The 20,699-nt window shown below is 41.1% G+C and overlaps 1 protein-coding gene across 2 annotated transcripts in view; it reads left to right on the top strand.

Moving 5' to 3' along the window:
* The window catches only part of SEMA5A (semaphorin 5A), a 471,369-nt gene that overhangs the window by 400,812 nt on the left and 49,858 nt on the right, over positions 1-20,699 (top strand). For both annotated transcript variants that reach the window (XM_029215912.1, XM_029215913.1), the window contains 2 exons: positions 5,117-5,260; positions 15,816-15,963. In XM_029215912.1, coding sequence (XP_029071745.1) covers positions 5,117-5,260; positions 15,816-15,963 — 292 coding nt within the window. The remainder of the gene's footprint in view (positions 1-5,116; positions 5,261-15,815; positions 15,964-20,699) is intronic.

Here is a 20,699-nt window from a genome sequence, read left to right as displayed (position 1 = left end):
GAAAAGCATAAAATTTCTGAATGTTTAATTAGACCCTGCTCATCAAGTTTTTAAATGGGAAGGTGGCTATCAAATCACTATGGCATTTAAATTCCCTCACACATTTAAATAGTGATGTAACAGAAATTATACCTTTGCAACTTTTGAAGCTTTTGACGAAAAAAAAATTCGATGCCAACTTACAAGTAGTTGAGAGGTATCTAGTTTATCACCATTCTTTTAAGGGGCAGGTGAGAAACTTGCTATGAAGACCACCGCGCCCGGAAACCACACTGTCCAAGCACAAACATTGTGAGCGACAGCTGTCCCATCACAGCTACATCACGGGAACTTTAGTTGCTACCCTAGATCCGTCCTTTACAGATTCAGGAATATCACTCTAGGGGCCGCTTCTGAAACTACCGAAGCTGTCCTACACTGGTGCTCACACTGCAGAGGATCCCGCTTCTAACAGTGCGTATTGCTTTCCAAATGTGCATGAAAGCATCACTTACTGGTATATGGGCTGTTAGGGATAAATTTTGGTTGATGAATTAAGGGGTGTGTCCAAGAATACATGAGCTGATACACCGTGCATGCATCTCTGTCCTTGCGTGGATTGGGGGGTAGCGTCTGCCCTGATAACGGAGTAGGATACCTTTCCCTGCTCTGAGTAGAAAGCTGGCTAGAGCAGCTGTCTGCTGTCAGCAGCATCACATCTGCTTCATGTGACTCTCTCATGAGTGTACATTTCAGCATGCCTGAGGGATAGGAAGCTGGGACTCCATCATTTACAAAAACAGGCCATGTCACAGTTTCGTGTGTGTCACCAGATTCTATCTGAGATTTGCCTTCTTTCTTATGAACCACCTCAGGGCAGGGTCTGGAGAGACGGCCCATTCCGCTCACTTGCTTCTAACCATTGGAAGCCACTGATGCTGTCAAAGGAAAGAGACAATGGAGCAAGTGGATTTGGCCGGTTGGCAGCAAATGCTTTTTGTTCTAGCAGCAGGAGACTCCTAGTCTACATATTCCTTTGAAGCTGTCAGCCCAAAGTATGGTAATCTAACATCAGAGATTGTTTTTAATGCCCTTTATCAGTTGATAACCTGTCTATGTTGGCCTCAATTTTGTTGGAAGCAAAAAACTGGAAACCACCTAACTTACAAACCCATATTTTTTGGCTCAGTCAGCAACGTCAAGTGCTTCCTCAATTTGTGCGAAGTACATCCAAAAGTCTTTACAGAGACTGATCTAATGATGCTAAATTAAACCTGTTCTTCTTTATTTATCATTGTAGTTGTTTAATCCAATATACTCAGAAACTGTTGGGAAATTCAAAATATTGCTAGTTCAATACATTTTGCAAATATGATATCTTTGATTAAACGCTTTTATTGTATCACATCATTTAAATTTGTTTTCTCACTATCTTGGAGCCGCAGATTAAAGGCATTCAATTTATGGAAATGAACCCACAATATAAGGTAATTAGCTAAGCCAGACTTTATTATCAAACCAGGGTCAAGTCAGACTTCCTATCAATCAGGAAAATCTGGTTTAATTTTATAATTAAAATGAACACAGGAATGTGTATGTCACTTCTGAATTCTAATTCCTGGGGCGGGAGGGAGGAGCAGAGAGAGAGAGAGAATTGTAACTAGCTAGGCAGAAAGGTAGAACATCAAGGAAGCCTTGAAGCCTTGACAGGACTTTGTCATCTAAATACAATAAGTCTGCAACTTTCAACGTTTGTTACCTATACCTTCTGTTTTTAAAATTTTTTTATTGAAATATAGTTGATTTACAATGTTGCGTTAGTTTCAGGTGTACAGCAAAGTGATTCAGTTCTACATACATATAGGTGGGACCTTAGTTCCCCGGCCAGGGATGAAACCCGCAGCCCCTGCATTGGAAGCGCAGAGTCTTGACCAGTGGACCGCCAGGGAAGTCCTTACCTATACCTTCTTATGGGACTTTTCTCTAGGAGCAAAACCTGTGTCCATCCTGGGTTGGTCCGGAGAACCAGTGACAGCGAGATCGTCTGTGTGCGGGAATGAAACTGCAGAGGGCTCTGAGCATCTGCAGCTGGGGTGGGGGAGGGGAGCAGGAAGCTGGGCAGAGCTGGGCTGCAGGCCGCACAAAGACCTCAGCTGGTCGCACAGGAAGCTCCAGAGCTGGCAGCTCTTTGATGCTGTTGGATCCTCTCACCTGAGAGTCGTAACCACCAACACCCTCAGCATCTGGAGAAAGGCACACCACAGCGTCCACTACTGCACACTATCTCCCCGTAGCTGGGAGATAGAAGCCAAGTCCTTAATCACACAGCTCTGCTCCGAACGTCCCAGCTCAGCTAACATCTGCTGCTGGGTAACCCGGAGAATGGTTCAAACAGTGTGATCCGTGGCGTAGGTTTCCTGTCTCCTTTGTATATTGTTTTGTTGTTGTTTGTTTGATTTTTCTTTTACAACTATACTCAATTTGGTCCTCCCTTCCCTGCATCACCTATAGCACTGTGACCACAGCAATATTTCATATTTTAAAACAAGCGCCAGGACACCTAAAACTAACACAACATTGGAAGTAGATTACACTTCAATAAAAAAGATAAAAAAATTTAAAAAGCAAGCACCAGGAAAGCTTCTTGGATCAGTCTCCGAACTCTTCCACCTCACTTCATGTAGGATATTTTTATTAAGTGTTATCTTCTCTCCAGGAGCCTATTTAGAATGCAGAGACCTCTGGGCGAGTTGTCTGTGACATCACTAACACTGAAAAGCACGTTGGGTGACCACACCATACGGGAACCCAGGGCGTGAGGGCTCTGCCTGCCCAAGAGGAGAAGGTCCGTCAGATAAGGAAAGGCAAGCCACAAGGGCGGATTTTGCCCTCTGCTCACCTTTTCCATAGGCCAGCTCAGATCACTGCACAAAGTTGAAAGGAGCCCATCAGGGCTACAGAGATTACATTATTTGTGTTATTACAGAAAACTACAACATATCAACCTTGCATTATGCACTGCATTATTTCTATAAAGCTAAGTTGGTTTCCACGATGCCTGGCAGAAACTTTATAAAAGCCATAGAACTGTTACTGTTGGAAGATTATAGTCAATGAGTAATATTCTTTTTTTATATTGTTTCATGGAAAACAAGGACTATCACAGGCCTTACTGTGACTTGTTTATCGATACCTCCTCGGCTCTGGTTCTAGCTGTGGAATGTCATTCACTAAGCAGAGCCGTGATACAATTAGTGGTTATTTCAAGACTAAAATTCAAATAAACCAACCTGCTTTAGTGATGTTTTAAATGCATAAGTGGATTGTTTTGGACTGACTTCATCACAACAATGATCCATCTGCTGATATATGCTTACTTCTTCGGTTGCCTGCTACTGCATCTGCCACTAAGCAGCGTTTCTAAGTTGTGCAAACCCAGCTCCATAGAAGAGTCACACTCATGGACAGTATATTCATTTATTCCCTCAGGTATTATACTCCTATTATTTACAAACACTTCCATTTACCTACCTCCCTGTATACAGCAGGTTCCATAGATTGTAAGTAGACTATATCATCAGATGTCACGTTTGTTAAAAGGTTTAGGAAATTAAGAATTTCCAAACAATTTTGGAAGCAGTGTTTCCTGCATTATCTAACCATTTTTTCATATATAAAGAAACTTTGAAAGTAAAAATGTCATTTTATTCATGTTGAAATTGCTACTTTTGCATGTAATTCAATGAATTACTTGGATACTTTTTAAAATTGTGTAGGTAATGACGTATAAGATACTAATTACTTTTAGAAGCAAATTGGGAAGTCTGTCTTATTTTGTGTTATTTTGGTTAAATTATCACAAAGCAGCTTTGTTATTGTATTGCGCATCAAGGTATCATTTATATTTTATTGAGATTATTTTTAAGTTTCAGAAGATAAAGTAGGGAAATATGAAATACACTAAGTATTTTCTCAGAGGAACTTTCATTTGAAATTGTGTTAGAAGTTACATATGTAATTTGTTGTTTGTACCTTGAGCTGTGGACCGCCATGCTTTTAAAGGAACATATAAAGTAAAATAAGAATTCATGTGAGTTGATTTTTTTCAGTGGAACTATAAATCCGATAGATGAGGGTAACAGCTATTTAGAAACACATATGCAATTAGAGAAATAAAAAAAATTCTACATGCAGTAAACCATCTGTGTGGGAGTTTGGACTCTGGATTTAACGGATATTTTAATACTTAAAAATATTTTTTATTTATTCCTATAGCTTGTTTTTAAATAGCAGAGACAAACTGCTAAGGGATATATTTAAATTATAAATATTCTACATGCAGCCATGTTAAGGAAAAAAAATACAATATCAAACAAAAATTTTCTCTAGCTGCTAGTAGCAGTTTATTTTGTAAACCACTTTTATAAAAGTGGTTCATTTTCTTTTATTTTACATTTTTAATATATCTACCTTATTTTATATGTATAACAACACAAATAAAGATATATGCAATTTGCACTTCCTATTTATATACTACGTCTTTGTCAAATTGCAAGAAAATAGCCAAGAATCTGAATTTAAAATACCCATTCTTCATTTTTAATAAACCTTGTTTTAAAACTTGGCACATTACGGTGCTCTTTATCAATGTGAATGCCATCGAGAAAGTTACTGATTTTCACTGATGTTAACAGATTTTTAAAATAAACATTTAGATGAGTATTTTGTTCAAATGTGCAGTTTTCATAGATGATAACTGACATGGTACAAGTCAACTAAATTCATAAACTCTCAGGTTTCAGGGATTCATCTCTAACTGCTTTTCAGTGAAATAACATTATTTTTCATTAGTTTAATGTTTTCATAACTAAACTTTCTTAATTGTTCCTAATATTGCTAAAACTTGACTCTCAGATTTTCTATTTTGATTCTAAAATCAGATACGTGGGGAAGAAAACCTCACAGTGATTGAGGTTCCTGTGATAGGACCTTTATTCCCATGGCTCTTTGCGGGCTTTTCCTTCACAGCCCACAGTCAGCGGTCCGTGTCGGGAACGTGTGAATTTGGGGGCGGGTGCAGACAGAGGTTGGGCTCCGAGCCAGTTGGACCCAATGACCCCGTGGCTTCCTCCCCCAGGAGTGGAGGCTGGACCCCCTGGACCTTGTGGTCTCCCTGCAGCACCACCTGCGGGATCGGCTTCCAGGTGCGCCAGAGGTCCTGCAGCAACCCTACTCCGCGACACGGGGGCCGGGTGTGTGTGGGACAGAACCGCGAGGAAAGGTATGTACCCTCTCTGCTCCCGGCATCGCCATCCTCACGCTTACTGTCATCCCAGTGTGGTCGGTTCCCCTGCAGCTTCAGTTTTGGATCCGGCTCAGCTTATCTGTGGCATCCCTTTCTGTTGAGCTGAATGACCCTCCTCTTTTTCTGGCATTCTTTAATTTTGACCAAAGCTTGGGGTTGACAGCATCATTGGGCCGCCGTGGAGCCTGCACAGTTCATTCAGCTGAGCAGTTTCCAAGGGACTGGAGATGCAAGGACAGTGGGCATCTCTGTGCTGGGCTCCCCAGAGACTAAGCCTATGGGTCTGCTGGAGAATGACTGTTCTTGTTAGAATTCAACTAGAATTGAATTCAAGTCTCAAACCTCCAATCCTGAATAGGGCCTGAGCTGGTCCTGGGTCCAGATGGTATTGCTCGGATGAGGTAAGTTTTCCATCACAACTAAATGAAGCACTGGCATGTAGGTGAGAACATAGTCAGTATTTTGGTTATATTTACAACTATGCACTTGTCTATTAACAGGTACCCTCAGTGAAGCTGCAGGACAACCCAGAAGGGGGGATCCTTTTCCACGTGTATTTTAAGCTTTCCACACTTCATAGGGACATTTGAGTTCAGTCTCGCATTTAACAGTTTGTTGCTTTCTATAGACTCAGACATTTGGTTTTGGCCTCATAAAATCTACAGTTGTCATAATTGACTCTTTCTTGCATATTTAAAGTACATTCTCGTTTATGGGAGAAAATCCAAGTAGGTGAATTTCACATCACTTTCAGGATTCTTACTCCCCATATCACATAAACTTATCCTATTGATCCATGAGAAACAAGCTGGCTTTCAGTACTTTTTAATTAAAATGTAGTAAGGCTTATAGCCAGTGAAATGGGTTCAGTGGGAGCCTCAGAAAAATAGTGTATGCAGTTATTTGCTATGTGATTAATATTTATATAGACAAAACCACAGGCTTAGTGTATAGATAATTCTTTACTAAATACTTATCACAACCTGAAATTAACTGGAATCATTTTTTTTTCTTTCTTCACTGTGTTCCTAAATCACCAATTAAGACTTTGTTCTTTTGACTCAGAGAGAAAAATGAAGGATAACTTTTACAAAGCAGGGTTGGTCGCTTTTGTAGTAGTCCCCAGTGACAGACTTGCATAAGCTTGTCATTTCCAATCTGACACCAGTTGATAAGTGAGAACGTCGATTATGGGGAAGTTGTCTCCCTGCTATTTCCCAGGGTTATAAGATTTAAATTGGTTGGAAGTTGTAAAATGCTATACGTTGTCACGTAATAGAGCCCATTCAGGCAAAGTCGTCTTCATCTGTGCGAAGCCACTCCTAAAATCACGGCACCTCCACAACCTCACACCTGTTATCACCTTTCCCAGGCTGAGCACGCAGGAAGGAAGAAGCTGGTTAATTCTGTGGTTAACATAGGTGTATGTTCTGTATCCATTTACAAGTGTTCATAAAGCTTCATTTTCAGAAAGAGATCAGGATGGCTAATGTGTTTGGGGAACTTACACTTAAAATATTCTTATTTTACAGAAGAAACACTCATTTGGGCTAGATGAATATTTGCTTAAGAAGGGAACATTGGGACTTAAGTAAGAGATGCCTGGATGATAAGAACAAGGCCTGTGGCCCGGGGAAGTCTCCCTTTGGAACTGCCTTTCTAGGGAGCATTCAAGAAAATAATGAAAACTAGAAAAGACAAACACACGATATCAGTTTCTTGGTCTTCACAAACAAATGGTTCTTAGGTTTCTTTGCCATGTTATGCAGGAAGTCTCTCTACCTAAGTAATATAAAGAAATACCATTCTGATTCTGAAAAAAGGGAAATTTGAGAACTAAACTCGAGATTAAAGGAGAGCCTTGTCTCCCTGAGAAGGTACAAAAGACGACGGACTAGACCTACACAATCATTAATAAAATCACATTGTGTTTATTTGAACACCATCAACCATAAAGAACTCCTGAGTGGCCACAAATGAATAAATTGGCTCTCCTGGCAAAGTCCCGAAGTTAATGTTAGGACTACAGTCAGTGACTTTTGATTTGGGATAAAATCTCCAATATATGAAAAATTCAATGAGAGCTTTATTGCAACAGAGATCTCAGAAATAGCTACATCGTTTTTTCTACATAATGGATAAAGAAAATATGTAACTTATATTCTAGCTGTACTTTAAAAGGCATGGGCATTTTGTTTTTCTGTTCTGAAACTTCCTGGAAAATGATTTTCTTGAGTAGCAGAAACTGAATAGAAGCACTGACTCCTAAAAAGGCTACCAGCAAGGATGAAGCAATGGATCTCTGTGTATAAATATTATCAAAATGCAAATGTCATTGTCTGTATTTGTTTTCTCCTGCTGTGTGACACAAACTTAATGGCTTAAAGCAACACACATTTATTAACTCAAGTCTCAGTGGACCAGGAGTTCCTACATGACTCATCTGGGCTCTCTGCTTAGCCAGAGCTGAGGTCTCATCTGAGGCTCAGCTGGGGAAGGATTTACTTCCAAGATCATGTGGTTGTTATCAGCATTCAGTGCCTTGTGGGCTGTCAGTCTGGGATCTCGGCGTCTCACTAGTTGTCAGCCTGAGACGGTCCTCAGTTTTTTTGCCAAGTGAGCCTTCCCAATATGGTCATTTTCTTCCTCAAATCCAGCAAGGAAGAGAATCTCCTTGCAAAATGGACATCACTCTCCTATGTAATGTCATCACAAAGGCGACAAACCTCCACCATTCCATATTCTATTGGCTAGAAGAAAGTTACAGACCCAGTCCTCAATCAAGAGGGGTACATTACACGGGATATGAACATCAGAAGGGCAGGGATCATTGGGATCACCATATAGTTTATCTGCCAGCATCGATTATGTGTCCCTGACGTGTACAACATGCATTTCTCCCCTCCCAAGTTTCCACAAAATTTTATACCATTCAATAATTTCCCCAAAGTCCAGAGCCTTATTTAAGTCAGACCCATATGTGAATGAGCCTTCCTGGGTGTAGTTCATCTCAGTCTGTCCATCTTTAAAATGAGAGACACGTTATCTGCCACCAACACACCCAGTGAACCCATGGTGGGACAGGCAAAGGGTTACAGCTACAGATAGTCCTGTTGAAAAAGGGGGGAAATGGAAAGTACAAAGACATTTCCATTGAAATTCTGAAATCTATTCAGACAAGTGTATGGAGTTGCTTGATTAAGTTTCAAGGCTTGGCCATGATTCTCCACAATTCTTAGCTCTGTGTTCTGGGCTCTCACTTCTGTTTCCTGAATCATCCTTCCTTTCTCATGAAAGGTAGCATGTGCTTCCAGCTGGGCAGTTTAATCAGCCTGATTCCTGCCAGGACAAGTCTGGGTTTCCAACAGCCTCATTTCATCTGTACTTTCTCCATACATTTCAGTCTAAGCTGGCGATTTTTTGCTGAAATAAACTCTATAAGTCTTCTGTGAATTTCCTTGGGGTTTACTCCGCTGAAGAGATCTACACCCATAGATCTTTTTGAGATAGCCCTTCTCTACCTGGGGTTCCTGCTGAGATGGCTGAGGGACAACACCCTCCAGCTTGCTTGTGACTGAAAGGATCTGCGACTCTTGCTCTTGACCTTTTGAAAGGACTCCTTGTATGACTGAACACTACTCTGATCTTTTGATGTTTCTGAGGCTTTAACAAAAGGTTGTACAGTCACACCCTCAGCTTTTTACTCTATGTCCACCTTTCCTGACAGTGCTCAGAAGCTGCTTCTTCATTTTAGCATCTTTTGCCATCAGGAGAGGCCAAGAATTTCCAAAACCATCCAGACCTGTTTCTTTCCATTTAATATTGCTTCCCTCAATTATTTTTCCTTCCACATTTTACTATAAGCAGCAAGAAGAAACCAGGTGGCACCTTCAACACTTTGCTTGGAAATTTCCTTAGCTATATAACCCAAGTCACTCTTACGTATTCTGCTTTCCATATAACTGCGGTAACAAATTTGGAAGCTCTTTTCGTTGTATGACAAGGGTCTCCCTTCTTCTAGCTTCTAATAATATGATCCTATCTTCTTTTAGTTTCTTTATTGAGGTAAAGATATATATATATATATATATATATATATATATATATATATATATATAAAACATAAAATTCGCCATTTTTAACTGTTCAGTTCAGTGGCATAATTACATTTACAGTATTGTGCAACCATAACACTATTTCCAAAACTTTTGCATCACCCCAAACAGGAACTCTGAAACCAAAAAGCAATAACTCCCTATTATTTCCTCCTTCCAACCCCTGATAACCTTTAATCTATAAATTTACCTATTTAGGAGATTTCATATAAGTAGAATCATACAATATTTTTATGTCTGGCTTATTTCACTTAGCATATTGTTTTCAAAGTTCATTCATGTTGTAGCGTGTATAAGAACTTCATTGCTTTTTAAGGCTGAATAATATTCTCCTGCATGGCTACATCATATTGTGTTTACCCATTTACCTCTCAGTTGGCATTTGGGTTATTTCTACCTCTTGGCTACTGTGAATGATGCTGCCATGAACACTGGCATGCAAGTATCTGTTCAAGTCCTTGTTTCAGTTCTTTTGTGTATATATGTAGGAGTGTGTGTGTATATATATGTATAGAATTGCTAGGTCATATATTAATTCCATGTTTAGCTTTTAGAGCAACTGCAAAATTGTTTTCTACATTGGCTTCATCACTTACATCCCTACCAGCTATGTACAAGTGTTCCAATTTCTCTACATCCTTGCCAACACCTGTTATTTTTCATTTTTTGATTATAGCCATTCTAGCAAGTATAGTGTCTCATTGTTGTTTTGATTTACATTTCCCTAAGACGATTGATGTTGAGCATCTTCTCATGTGCTTATTGGCCATCTGTATACCTTTTTTTAAAATGTCTAGGCCTTTGCCAAGTTTCTAATTGGGTTTGCTTTGTTGTTGTTGAGCTTTACTTCTTTATTTTATCTCCTTCTAAACCTTCACTGGCAGCATCCTCAAAGTCTACATGTATACCGACAGTCTGTTCAAGGTGATTTGGGTTTTCTCTACCGTGCTTTTCAAAATTCTGCTTGCTTCTACTCATTCTCTAGTCCTGAAGCCTCTTTCATATTTTTAGATATTTCTTACAGTAGCACTACATGCCTAGGTGCCAAGATCTGTCTTAGTTGTCATTCATAATAATATTACTTTACACTTAGCTGCCTAAAACACCACATGCTTTATTGGCTCACAGTTTCTGTGGTTTCATAGTCTGGACAGAGCTTACCTGGGTCCTTTGCTTCAGGATCTCACAAGGGTGCACCAAGGTGTAGACTGTGGCCATGGTCACATCTGAGGCTCAGTAGGAGAGGGGAGGAGACTGCTTCCTAAATCCCATGGTTGTCAGCCACATTCAGTTCCTTCCATGTCATTGGACTGAAGCTGTTATCCAGAAGCTGCCCACAATTCCTTGCCACCTGCCTTTCGCATCCGACTGCTTACTACTTCAGAGCCAGCAAGGGAGAGAATTTCTTGAAAGAAGGACATTACACTGTTATGTAACATATTCATGGGAGTGACAGCCTGTCATCTTTGCCATATTCTATTGGTTAGAAGCAAGTCCCAGGTCCCACCCACCCTGAGTGGGAGGGGTTTACACAGGATGTGAATTCCAGGAAGCAAGGCTCATGAAAACCATGCTAGAGTCTTTCCGCTGCATTACCAAAGTTAAGAGACCCAGGAACCAAGGGGGTTTATTATATGATTTTTCTTCGTCTTCATGGGCAAGTTTACTTAATCCTGTGATGAACCAAAGTGATGCTCTTTGCAAGACATTATCATCACTCTATCCTACTGGTTCCCTTAGCTTTCCCTTGGGGTAAAAAATAATATTATGGAGGACTCAATACATGTACAGTTTCTCTGGTGCCACAAAAGTTTCCATTATCCCAGTGTGGCCCAGCCAAGGAACAATCACTTAAAGAGAACTGAGAAGAAAATAGTTCTAACAGTGCTCTGATTGGTTCAGGCTAACAGAGGTTTCAGTGAGAAACCAATGTGGATTGAACCACATCAGAACACAATTTGTAGCATAAAGAAATAGGACAAGGAACATGATACGTTATTGAAAGTCTAGTCTATACAGGATTGTGAAAGACAATGCTCTTCACAGAGACTAGGTTTGTGGAAAAAGGGATAATTTATGGAGAAATATTGCTGGGCTATTAATTCATTTTTAAATGCAAAATGAGAATGAGTAGTCATGGGTAAAATTAAAATCTTAATTTTTAATGCATCATGAAATGTATCTGTGACTGTCAGTGCTTTAAGAAGCTAGAGGTCCAGGAGAGCAAATAAAATTTCAAAACTGTTTAGCTTATCATTTGGTAAAAGCCAGCTGTGTGTTAAGGACTAGAGAATGAGGAACCAGTGGCAGGTCTACTGTGTAGCTATTTTATCCATAAATTAATAAAAATCCTTGCGCACCCAGAGTCACCAGGGTAACTAAGTTTAGACTCCCATTGTAGTTTGTGACACTAGAGGCCCAATCAGGAGTTTAACAAGAGGTACGTCTCTCAGTGGCACGTGTTTGTTGGGTGAAGGAGTTAGGGGGGCAGAGGGACAGTACTTCCTTGAAATTGCAGAGAATCCAGAGTTAGGAGCTTGTAAGGGCTTAGCCTCTGAGCAGACTCTCCCAGGTTGAATTCGTGAGTGAAATCCAGACATAAAGGGGCAAACTGGCAATTTCTAGTTCCCTCTGACCTCCCTTGCAGAGGGCGACAGTCACATATCCTGGTGTGCCTTTTGTCATGGGACTACTATAGAAAGAGAAAGAGAAGGGGGGAAAGCACATTGTTGACCACCTAAAAATGAGGCCAAGTAAATCATTTATAACACTGGTTGAAATTTCTATGCTACACGCAGTTACCAAATTATCCAGCTGTGAACTTTCAGCTGTAATAATACACTGAGCGTGTTCAAGGGAGGGCCTGCTCTAGGCAGAGATGAGAAAGGATTTATGCATTATGATTTATTTTGCTATGGGGAAGTGGGAGCTCAGTTGCTGTGCCTTTTATTAAAAGTCGAGGGTTTTATAAGTATTTTTGGTAAGATTTTCCTTTGCCCTCCCTACTCTTATTGTTGGTTTGTTTTTGTGTCTGCAAGCTGAAATTCATGTCAAGGAGTCAAGGACTCCTTTTTAAATATGGGCAAAATCACCTTGGAAACAGGAGGTGGCCTTCTATCCACAATGAGAGAAGCTACACATGGATATTTTGAATTAAATGCTGAAAGTTCTGATGTTCTGAGCTTTCTTGACTTACTTCTTCCAAACGCGTTCTTAAAACAAATGGCAGTTGCCTCACAGAACAATCCTTGCACCAACGTGTATGCTAATAATCACTAAGGAGTCAGGATGCTTTGCTTTACTTATGGTAACTCTACACATCTGTACAGGCTTCCTGAGGTCAGATGCTTTTCATCTATTGTGTCCTCAGTGTTGTTTTGGCTCTTCTATCTAGAGGTCACACTCTCTTAATTAGAAGCCTCCTTCCCCTTCCTTCCCACATGTGAAACTGTGCAGAGTCCTGAGCTCCCAGACTCAGGGCCCCAGAGGACTATCTGTCTTAAACAATCAAGCACACAAGGAAGAGTGATAAGTATTCAGTTGCACTGGCTACTCTTTCATGTGGAGATTTAGAGACCTAACCATTTTCCTGATTGGTTCTTGACTCTCTGAAGGCTCCTTCCGCTGTGAGATATCAACCCTCTCTCCCTAGAAGTAAGCATGCCTCCTCCTTACATTTGAGAGGCTGACTTTGGACTCTGCTGTTTACTTATTTGCTTTTCTGTAGTCCACACGGCTGCCATCTTTTCCCATTCTACCAGACGCCGTGGATGTGATGTCCCGTCCCTTCCCTTGCCATCACCACCCTCTTTGTTCACCTTGGGCTATCTCTCCCTCAGGTGGCTGGCATCTATGCCCTCCTGGCCGGCATCTGCTCCAGAAACTCGTCCTGCATGTGACCCCTCACCCTGAGCCTTTGGAGGCTCAGACCCATCACTCAGGCATGGAGAGCTCCTCTCACCTCAGGGGCTCCAGCGCCAGCAGGATGAGGAGACACCAACTCCTGTTGTCCAGCCTTCACTCTAACTCTGACGGTGCTATTTTGTCTCTGGAGCTTGGTGGGATTTCCTTGCTTCCTTGCAAATAAAGTTCAGATTCTTCCACCCTATTCATGTAAAGATAGATCATTCCACTCCTTTTGCCTTTCTCTATTCACTTCTCCTCAATCACCTTTTTTTCTTTCGTGGTACGCGGGCCTCTCACTGTTGTGGCCTCTCCCATTGCGGAGCACAGGCTCCGGTCGCGCAGGCTTAGCGTCCATGGCTCACGGGCCCAGCCGCTCCGCGGAATGTGGGATCCTCCCGGACCGGGGCACGAACCCGTGTCCCCTGCATCGGCAGGCGGACTCTCAACCACTGTGCCACCAGGGAAGCCCCTCAATCCCCTTTTTATTTCACTCTTCCCACTCCTACCTTCTGTTCTTTTCCAGGATGCCCACTGATGCTCACTGTGCTTCATCCTGTTGACTCCCTTCAGCTTGGCCTGGCTTCTTGCTTTTCATGGCTGTACCTGTTATGGAATCCATCACATTCTTCATTAAATGTCCCTGGTTTGATGGGAAGACGGTTGAATCGTATCAACATTTGCTGTCAGGAAACTACGTTCCCCGAATTACCTCTCTTACATTCTGGAAATCAGCTGTTTACCTCTATTTTTTTGCTCATTAAGATAGTGTTTTCTGACTATGGAGAATAGTATGGAGTGTCCTTAAAAAAATAAAAAAAGAATTGCTATATGATCCAGCAATCCCACTCTGGGGCATATATCCAGGAAAAAACCTCTAATTCAAAAAGATACATGCACCCCACTTCATAGCAGCACTATTTACAATAGCCAAGGCATGGAAGCAGCCTAAGTGTCCATGGACAGATGAATGGATAAAGAAGATGTTGTATACATGTACAATGGAATACTACACAGCCATAAAAAACAATGAAATAATGCAATTTCTAGCAACATGGATGGGCCTAGAGATTATCATACTAAGTGAAGTAAGTCAGAAAGAAAGACAAATACCATATGATGTCACTTACATGCCGAATCTAAAATATGGTACAAATGAACTTATTTACAAAACAGAAAAAGACTCACAGACATAGAAAACAAACTTGGGTTACCAAAGGGGAAAGGGAGGAGAGAGAAATTAGGAGTTTGGGATTAACATATACACAGTACGACATATAAAATAGGTTAAAAAAAAAAAGGACCTACTGTATAGCACAGGGAACTATATTCAATATCTTGTAATAAACAATAATGGAAAAGAATATGAAAAAATATATATATAATGTATATCATATATATATATAAGCTGAATCACTTTGCTATACATCTGAAATTAACACCACATTGTAAATTAAGTCTACTTCAATAAGGAAATAAAGATAGTGTGGTCTATCCTGCACATCCTGGACTTGGGTCTGTTTCCCTGTATGCATCTCAGGTTGGACACACCTGTGATAGGGAAGTACTCTTTGTGATTTTGAGCACTTAGCGAGACACAAATGCCAAATGTGTCTCACTAAGTTTGGCTACATTCAGAATAACATCTTCTTCCGGCTACATTCAGAATAACATCTTCTTCCCTATGAGCTGTAAACCTGCACCTTGCCAGGTTGTTTCCTTCTTATTTTTTGTTTGTTTCCCTCACTTCCCTTTATTTCACTTGTAGCATTAAAGACGAGGAGAAATTTGATCCTTCTAAGGCTAAGGAAGGCCATGTATATTTGGCTAAAAATTGGCAGTATGAATGTACATGTAGAAGTATAGTCAATCACTAAAAAATAGGACTAATTGTCAATAGTAATTCAACTCTTTTTGGGTAACAGGTGGTCATCTAAATTAAGGTAGCTGGACATCATTCTGAGAGTCTACAAATAAATTTAAAAATACAATAACTTAGCAGTATGTGACTTGAAGCTTCATGCTAAAATTAGACTAACTTTTCTTTGACTTATATTAGTAGGATTATGGGCCTTACTTGATTCGAGGATGAGAAATGAATTCCAAATACAATTTGCTGCCTTTATATTCATAACCTACTTTATCTTTCAGTGTTTATGTTTAGAAGATACATGCCCTACTTAGGTATTTTCTATGTGTTCTCATTTTTTGAGTGTCTGTTTGAAGGGTTTTTTGTTTGTTTCTCCTCTAATTGGCTGCACAGGAAGATCCATCCTGCATTGTGAGTCTAACATTTTTTCATTGTCTCCCGCGCATCCCATTGTCTGTGCACACACAGCATGGCCAGCGCCACATCCGCCTCCTTCCCTGGGTGACCACCCGGAACACGAAATGCCCCTCACGCGGAGCATGCCCATGGGTTCAACATTCCGTGCAGGGCCAGAGAGTGGAAAGCCTGTGGCCTCACGTTCCACTAAACCCTTGCTTTTTTCCTCTTGGTTTCCTCATTACAGATACTGCAATGAGCATCTGCTGTGCCCCCCACACATGTTCTGGACAGGCTGGGGTCCCTGGGAACGGTGCACAGCACAGTGTGGAGGCGGCATTCAAGCTCGCCGCAGAACCTGCGAGAATGGTCCTGACTGTGCGGGCTGTAGTGTGGTGAGTAGCCCTCCTCATCCCCAGCCCACAGTCTAGAGCTGGGAGTCCAGAGTCAGCACACACTAGATGCTCTGCAAACACAAGGTGTTCTACAAACTCTGAATGCTCTGCCAACACAAGATCCTCAGCAGACACTAGATATACTGCAAACATTAAATGCTCCATAGACATGACACATCGAGGCACTAGATGCTGTGAATCACGTAAGTCTTTCTGGTTAATGAGAATGTCTGGAGGAGATACTGGAAATTCAGAGTATCCTGAAGGCTAATTGGAATAAATATTCTCATGTGGGATATACTGCCCCAGGAGTTTTCCAGTTCTCATTTCTAAGCTAGTACAGAAACTTCAGTCTGCTTAACTCTGGGCACTATATTTGGTTTGGGAAATGGAATAAGGTCATCATACCGGGCCTGCGCTAAGTTATAAAATGCGGACAAACCTGAGACACTGAGGATTGAGAACCTTTATGGGGCCATTGTCAGAGCACATTTGGTGCCAATTCTGAGGGAATAAAAGACAAATGATGGTTTTGTTTTTCTTCTGCCTTAACGGGTCCTATTTCCCTTAACACTTTAGACTCTCAAATAAAATTCCACTTGTGCAAGGGCCTGTTGTTGCTCGTCCTGTGTCATCTGTCAGGATGATTGAGCACCAAAGACTGCTGGGCTTTCACTTTATTTGTCTGCCCCTGGTGCTGGCACTGCAGAGTGGCTTCAAAGACAGTGCAGGTGCTTTTGTGGAGAGGTTCAGCCTGAGAAGGTCTGGCTTGGCGCCCTTCCTCACTGGTTTTCCAGTTGGTCTTTGCAGCAATTTTGTAACCTTGGCTCATGAGGCTTAGGATGTTTCTGTGTTGCTGTAAAGTTTGTTTTTGTGAGATGCAAAGACCACACACTCCAGATAGCCTTGGGAAATTTGGAGAGAAGAAGAGGATTATTAGATGCTTTGCCAGATATTACACCCAACTCAAGGAGATTTCTGTTATTGGGATTTGCAATTAGATTTCTTCCCCTTTGCACTGGCAAAGTTTGCAGTAACTTTAATCGAATCTATCACTGATTATAGGTCACCCTGAACTAGCTTTCAACCAAGGAAAATCTTAGTATCCAGTTTAGGATGACGTATTTATTGATATTTCAGATGCTAAGATTTTAAATTATTTATGAAAATGTGGCAGGTAAATCTGTGAACAGTCACATGTTCTAGGAAATCAGTTCAAACGTGGTAGATTTACTCTTTGCTGAAATATATCACTCCTGTTCCCGGTGGCTCGACATTTAACACTGGGATCTCCACTCCCATATCAATGTTTGTCTCCTCTGCGGGGAAACCACAGGGATGGATGACCTGAGTTGATCTTGCACTTTAGTCTCTAAAACTTTGCAATACGAAGAACTCAGAAAACGTTTCAAGTCTTTCATTTTCTTATTGCAAACTGACTTCAATTATTACATTTAAAAACAGTTTAATGAAAGAAAAATTATATTAAGGAAAGAGTAGCCTATCTCCTATGTAGTCACTGGAGTATGTGTGTGTGTGTGTGTGTGTGTGTATGTGTGTGTGAGATACATATGATTATAAATGTAAAAACTGAATGTCTTTCCAAAATGTTCATGTATTTTGGCTTTATTTGTGTCTAAATTTACAGAATTATGGTTTATGAAAAAATATAACATCAGTTTTCAAATCCAGAGTAATATCGTGAATGTTTCTAAGAAGGCTAATATAAGTTTTTAGGTATTTTAGTTTTGTTTTCTTTTTCTTCCCCACCATAGTTAATCTACTGGCCATGTAATTCCAGGAAGGTGTTATTATGGTACACTGGAGCAATCTATTCTTTTACGATAGAAGCGCAGCATTGATTTTTTTTCCTGCATGGCTTTTTTTTTCTATTTATTCCAGTTTCTGTCTCTTCTAAGGCAGGAATGCCAAATGAGGGACATAAGCAGAATGAAGGAGGGGCTTTGTTTCCTTGCTTAGAAAATGTATCCTATCAGTTCAATTTGTAAGATTTTTTAAAAAAAACTAATAGTTATTTAGGTAAAGTAGTATGTTGATCATATTCTGGTTGCAGTTTAGAAATCTTTGGCCATGAAGTATGTTTGTTTTTGATGTTTTGTCTTCTACCAAGATAGTGGCACACAACAGTGTGAATCAACTGTACTCTAATATAAAAGAAAAATTAAACATTAAAAAACAGAATTAAGGGGGCTTCCCTGGTGGCTCAGTGGTGGAGAATCTGCCTGCCAATGCAGGGGACACGGGTTCGAGCCCTGGTCTGGGAAGATCCCACATGCTGCGGAGCAACTGGGCCCGTGAGCCACAACTACTGAGCCTGCTTGTCTGGAGCCTGTGCTCCACAACGAGAGGCCGCGATGGTGAGAGGCCCACACACCGCGATGAAGAGTGGCCCCCACTTGCCACAACTAGAGAAAGCGCTCGCACAGAAACGAAGACCCAACACAGCTAAAAAAAAAAAAATATGGGAGTCCATGTATTTTCTGCAGGGCTCTCCAACCAAAGAAGCTACTGTAATAGGGAAGAACAAATCTGATTCCATATTAGATCTGTTCCTTTAAAAAGAGAAAATAAAAACAGAATTAAGAAACAAATGTAAGGACATTTTAAATTGGAAAAAATGGTAGTGGCTGTAAGTATAATTTATGAACTTTGGATTCATGAAATTGATTATCTCCTTGCCGATATCTGGCTGGATGACAAGTCAGGTGATATTTCTGAGTCTCTGTCTCCCCCACTAAGAAGAGGGTGATCATTCATCCCTCCTAGAGCTGCTGTATCAGGTGCGGTGATGCCCCTGACGTTCAGCCACAAGGTCTCACCTTCCCTGTGAGTTCTCTTTCCTACTCTCATTTCTTTAATTGTTATTCCTGGGCTTCAGCTGCTTCTCTGAGTCCAAGCTTATTACAAATGACTGTATACTAATGGAATGTTATTTACACAGTAAAGGACAGCTTTGTGAAAAGTATAACAATTTGAATTTCCTGAGCACTACAGCAGCCAATAAAAAAAGAGTTGGTTTCAATTTCAGGTATGAACGGGATAAAAAGACTTGAGAAACTTTTCTTGCGCCACCATTTTTAAACTGAAGTTTCATGAAAAGATTTCCCATATTTCACCCGTGATATTCATACGTCCTTGTCTTTGATTAAACCTCCACACCTTTATTTAAATCTCAATAAGAGATGGTCAGTTCAGACAGTTAAAGACCCTCATTGAGAGCCATTTGTTTTTTCTGTGAAACTCTGTTCTTAAAGTTCCAAATGTTGATATATCTTCACAATTCTGATTTCAGTTCTTTTGCTTACATATGTAGAAGTGGGCTTGCTGGGTCGTGTGGTAGTTTTATTTTTAATTGTTTGAGGAACCTCCACGATGTTTCCAGTAGTGGCTGCATCATTTTGCATTCCCATCCAAAGCATGCAAGGGTTCCAATTTCTCCACATCCAGAAGAATTGAAATCAGGATCTTGAAAAGCACTCTGCACTCCCATGTTCATTGCAGCACTATTCACAATAGCCGGGATGCGGAAACAACCTAAATGTCTACCTACAGATGAATGGATAAAGAAAATGCAGTAGAGACGTACAACGGAATACCACTCAGCCTTTAAAAAAGAAGGAAATTCTACCTTATGTGGCAACATCAACGAACCTCGAGGACATTAAGTGAAATTGGTGCTAGAAGTGAAATTAGCCGGTCACAGAAAGAAAATACCATGTGAGTCCACTTACAGGAGGTATCTGAAATAGTCAGATACATAGTATCAAAGTGCGCAAGTGTGGCTGCCAGAGACTGCATGGAGAGGGAAATGGGGAAATCAAGTTTTATCTAAGCAAGATGAGCACGTTCTAGAGGTATCCTCTACAACATTGTGCCTTCTGTCAACAACACGGTACTGAACCCTGAAATATTTAAGAAGGTGGATCTCATGTTAAATGTTTGTCATGTTTACCATGACAAAATAAAAAAATAAAAAGTAAAGTTAAAGAAAAGTAAGTTCCAGATGTTGGAGGCTTGGGGGCCCATGGAGCCTTGGGTTGTTTGGGGAGCTGAATGACACGTACAGAGGGAGGGCCTGGATCTTTTGCAGTCAGTTAATTGTGTGACTCCAAGGCCCACCCACTATCCTCGGGACCCCTGTCTTCCTCCGCGAAGTGCAGGGCAAAGCCAGCTAGAGTCCAAGTTCCCTGGCCCTGAAATGACTGATTCTGTTGTGATCCTGGTACCCCTTCTCTGGACCCTGGTGGCACATGTGTCCTTCCCTGGTGGCGGAGGTCTCTGATGAGTTTGGAATGAGGTACATCAGGATCCTTAATGGACAGACATTTTCTCCCACTTCCAAGTGAGCTTGTCTAGAACCCGCAGGAGTGCTGGGTTCCTCTGGTCCCCGCTGCTCCTCCCCAGCTCTCCACAGCATCCCTTCACGCCTGTGGCCTCCCAGAGCGAGTAGGCAGGTGAGAGAGGAAAAGCCACCCCCCAGCTCTGCCTCTGAGTCGGCAGGACACTTGGGGCCCTGTTTCGCATCTCCAGGCTGCACCCTCGAATGCAAACACCTGGCTCTCTCGGAGGATACAGAGAATGTACGAGATACATGTCTATATATCCTACTCAGTGACAAAGCAACATAGGCAAACAGAAATAGAAATTGTCACCATCATTAATGGCATCAAGTCACAGTCTCCAGGAAAATGTTTCTATTCTTGAATAATATACCA

This window comes from Monodon monoceros, unplaced genomic scaffold (assembly GCF_005190385.1).
Source record: "Monodon monoceros isolate NGI ecotype Baffin Bay Population unplaced genomic scaffold, NGI_Narwhal_1 Super_Scaffold_12, whole genome shotgun sequence".
Taxonomy (NCBI): Eukaryota; Metazoa; Chordata; class Mammalia; order Artiodactyla; family Monodontidae; genus Monodon; species Monodon monoceros.
Note: the sequence above shows the minus strand (reverse complement) of the source record. Positions and strands in the feature narration are given on the sequence as shown.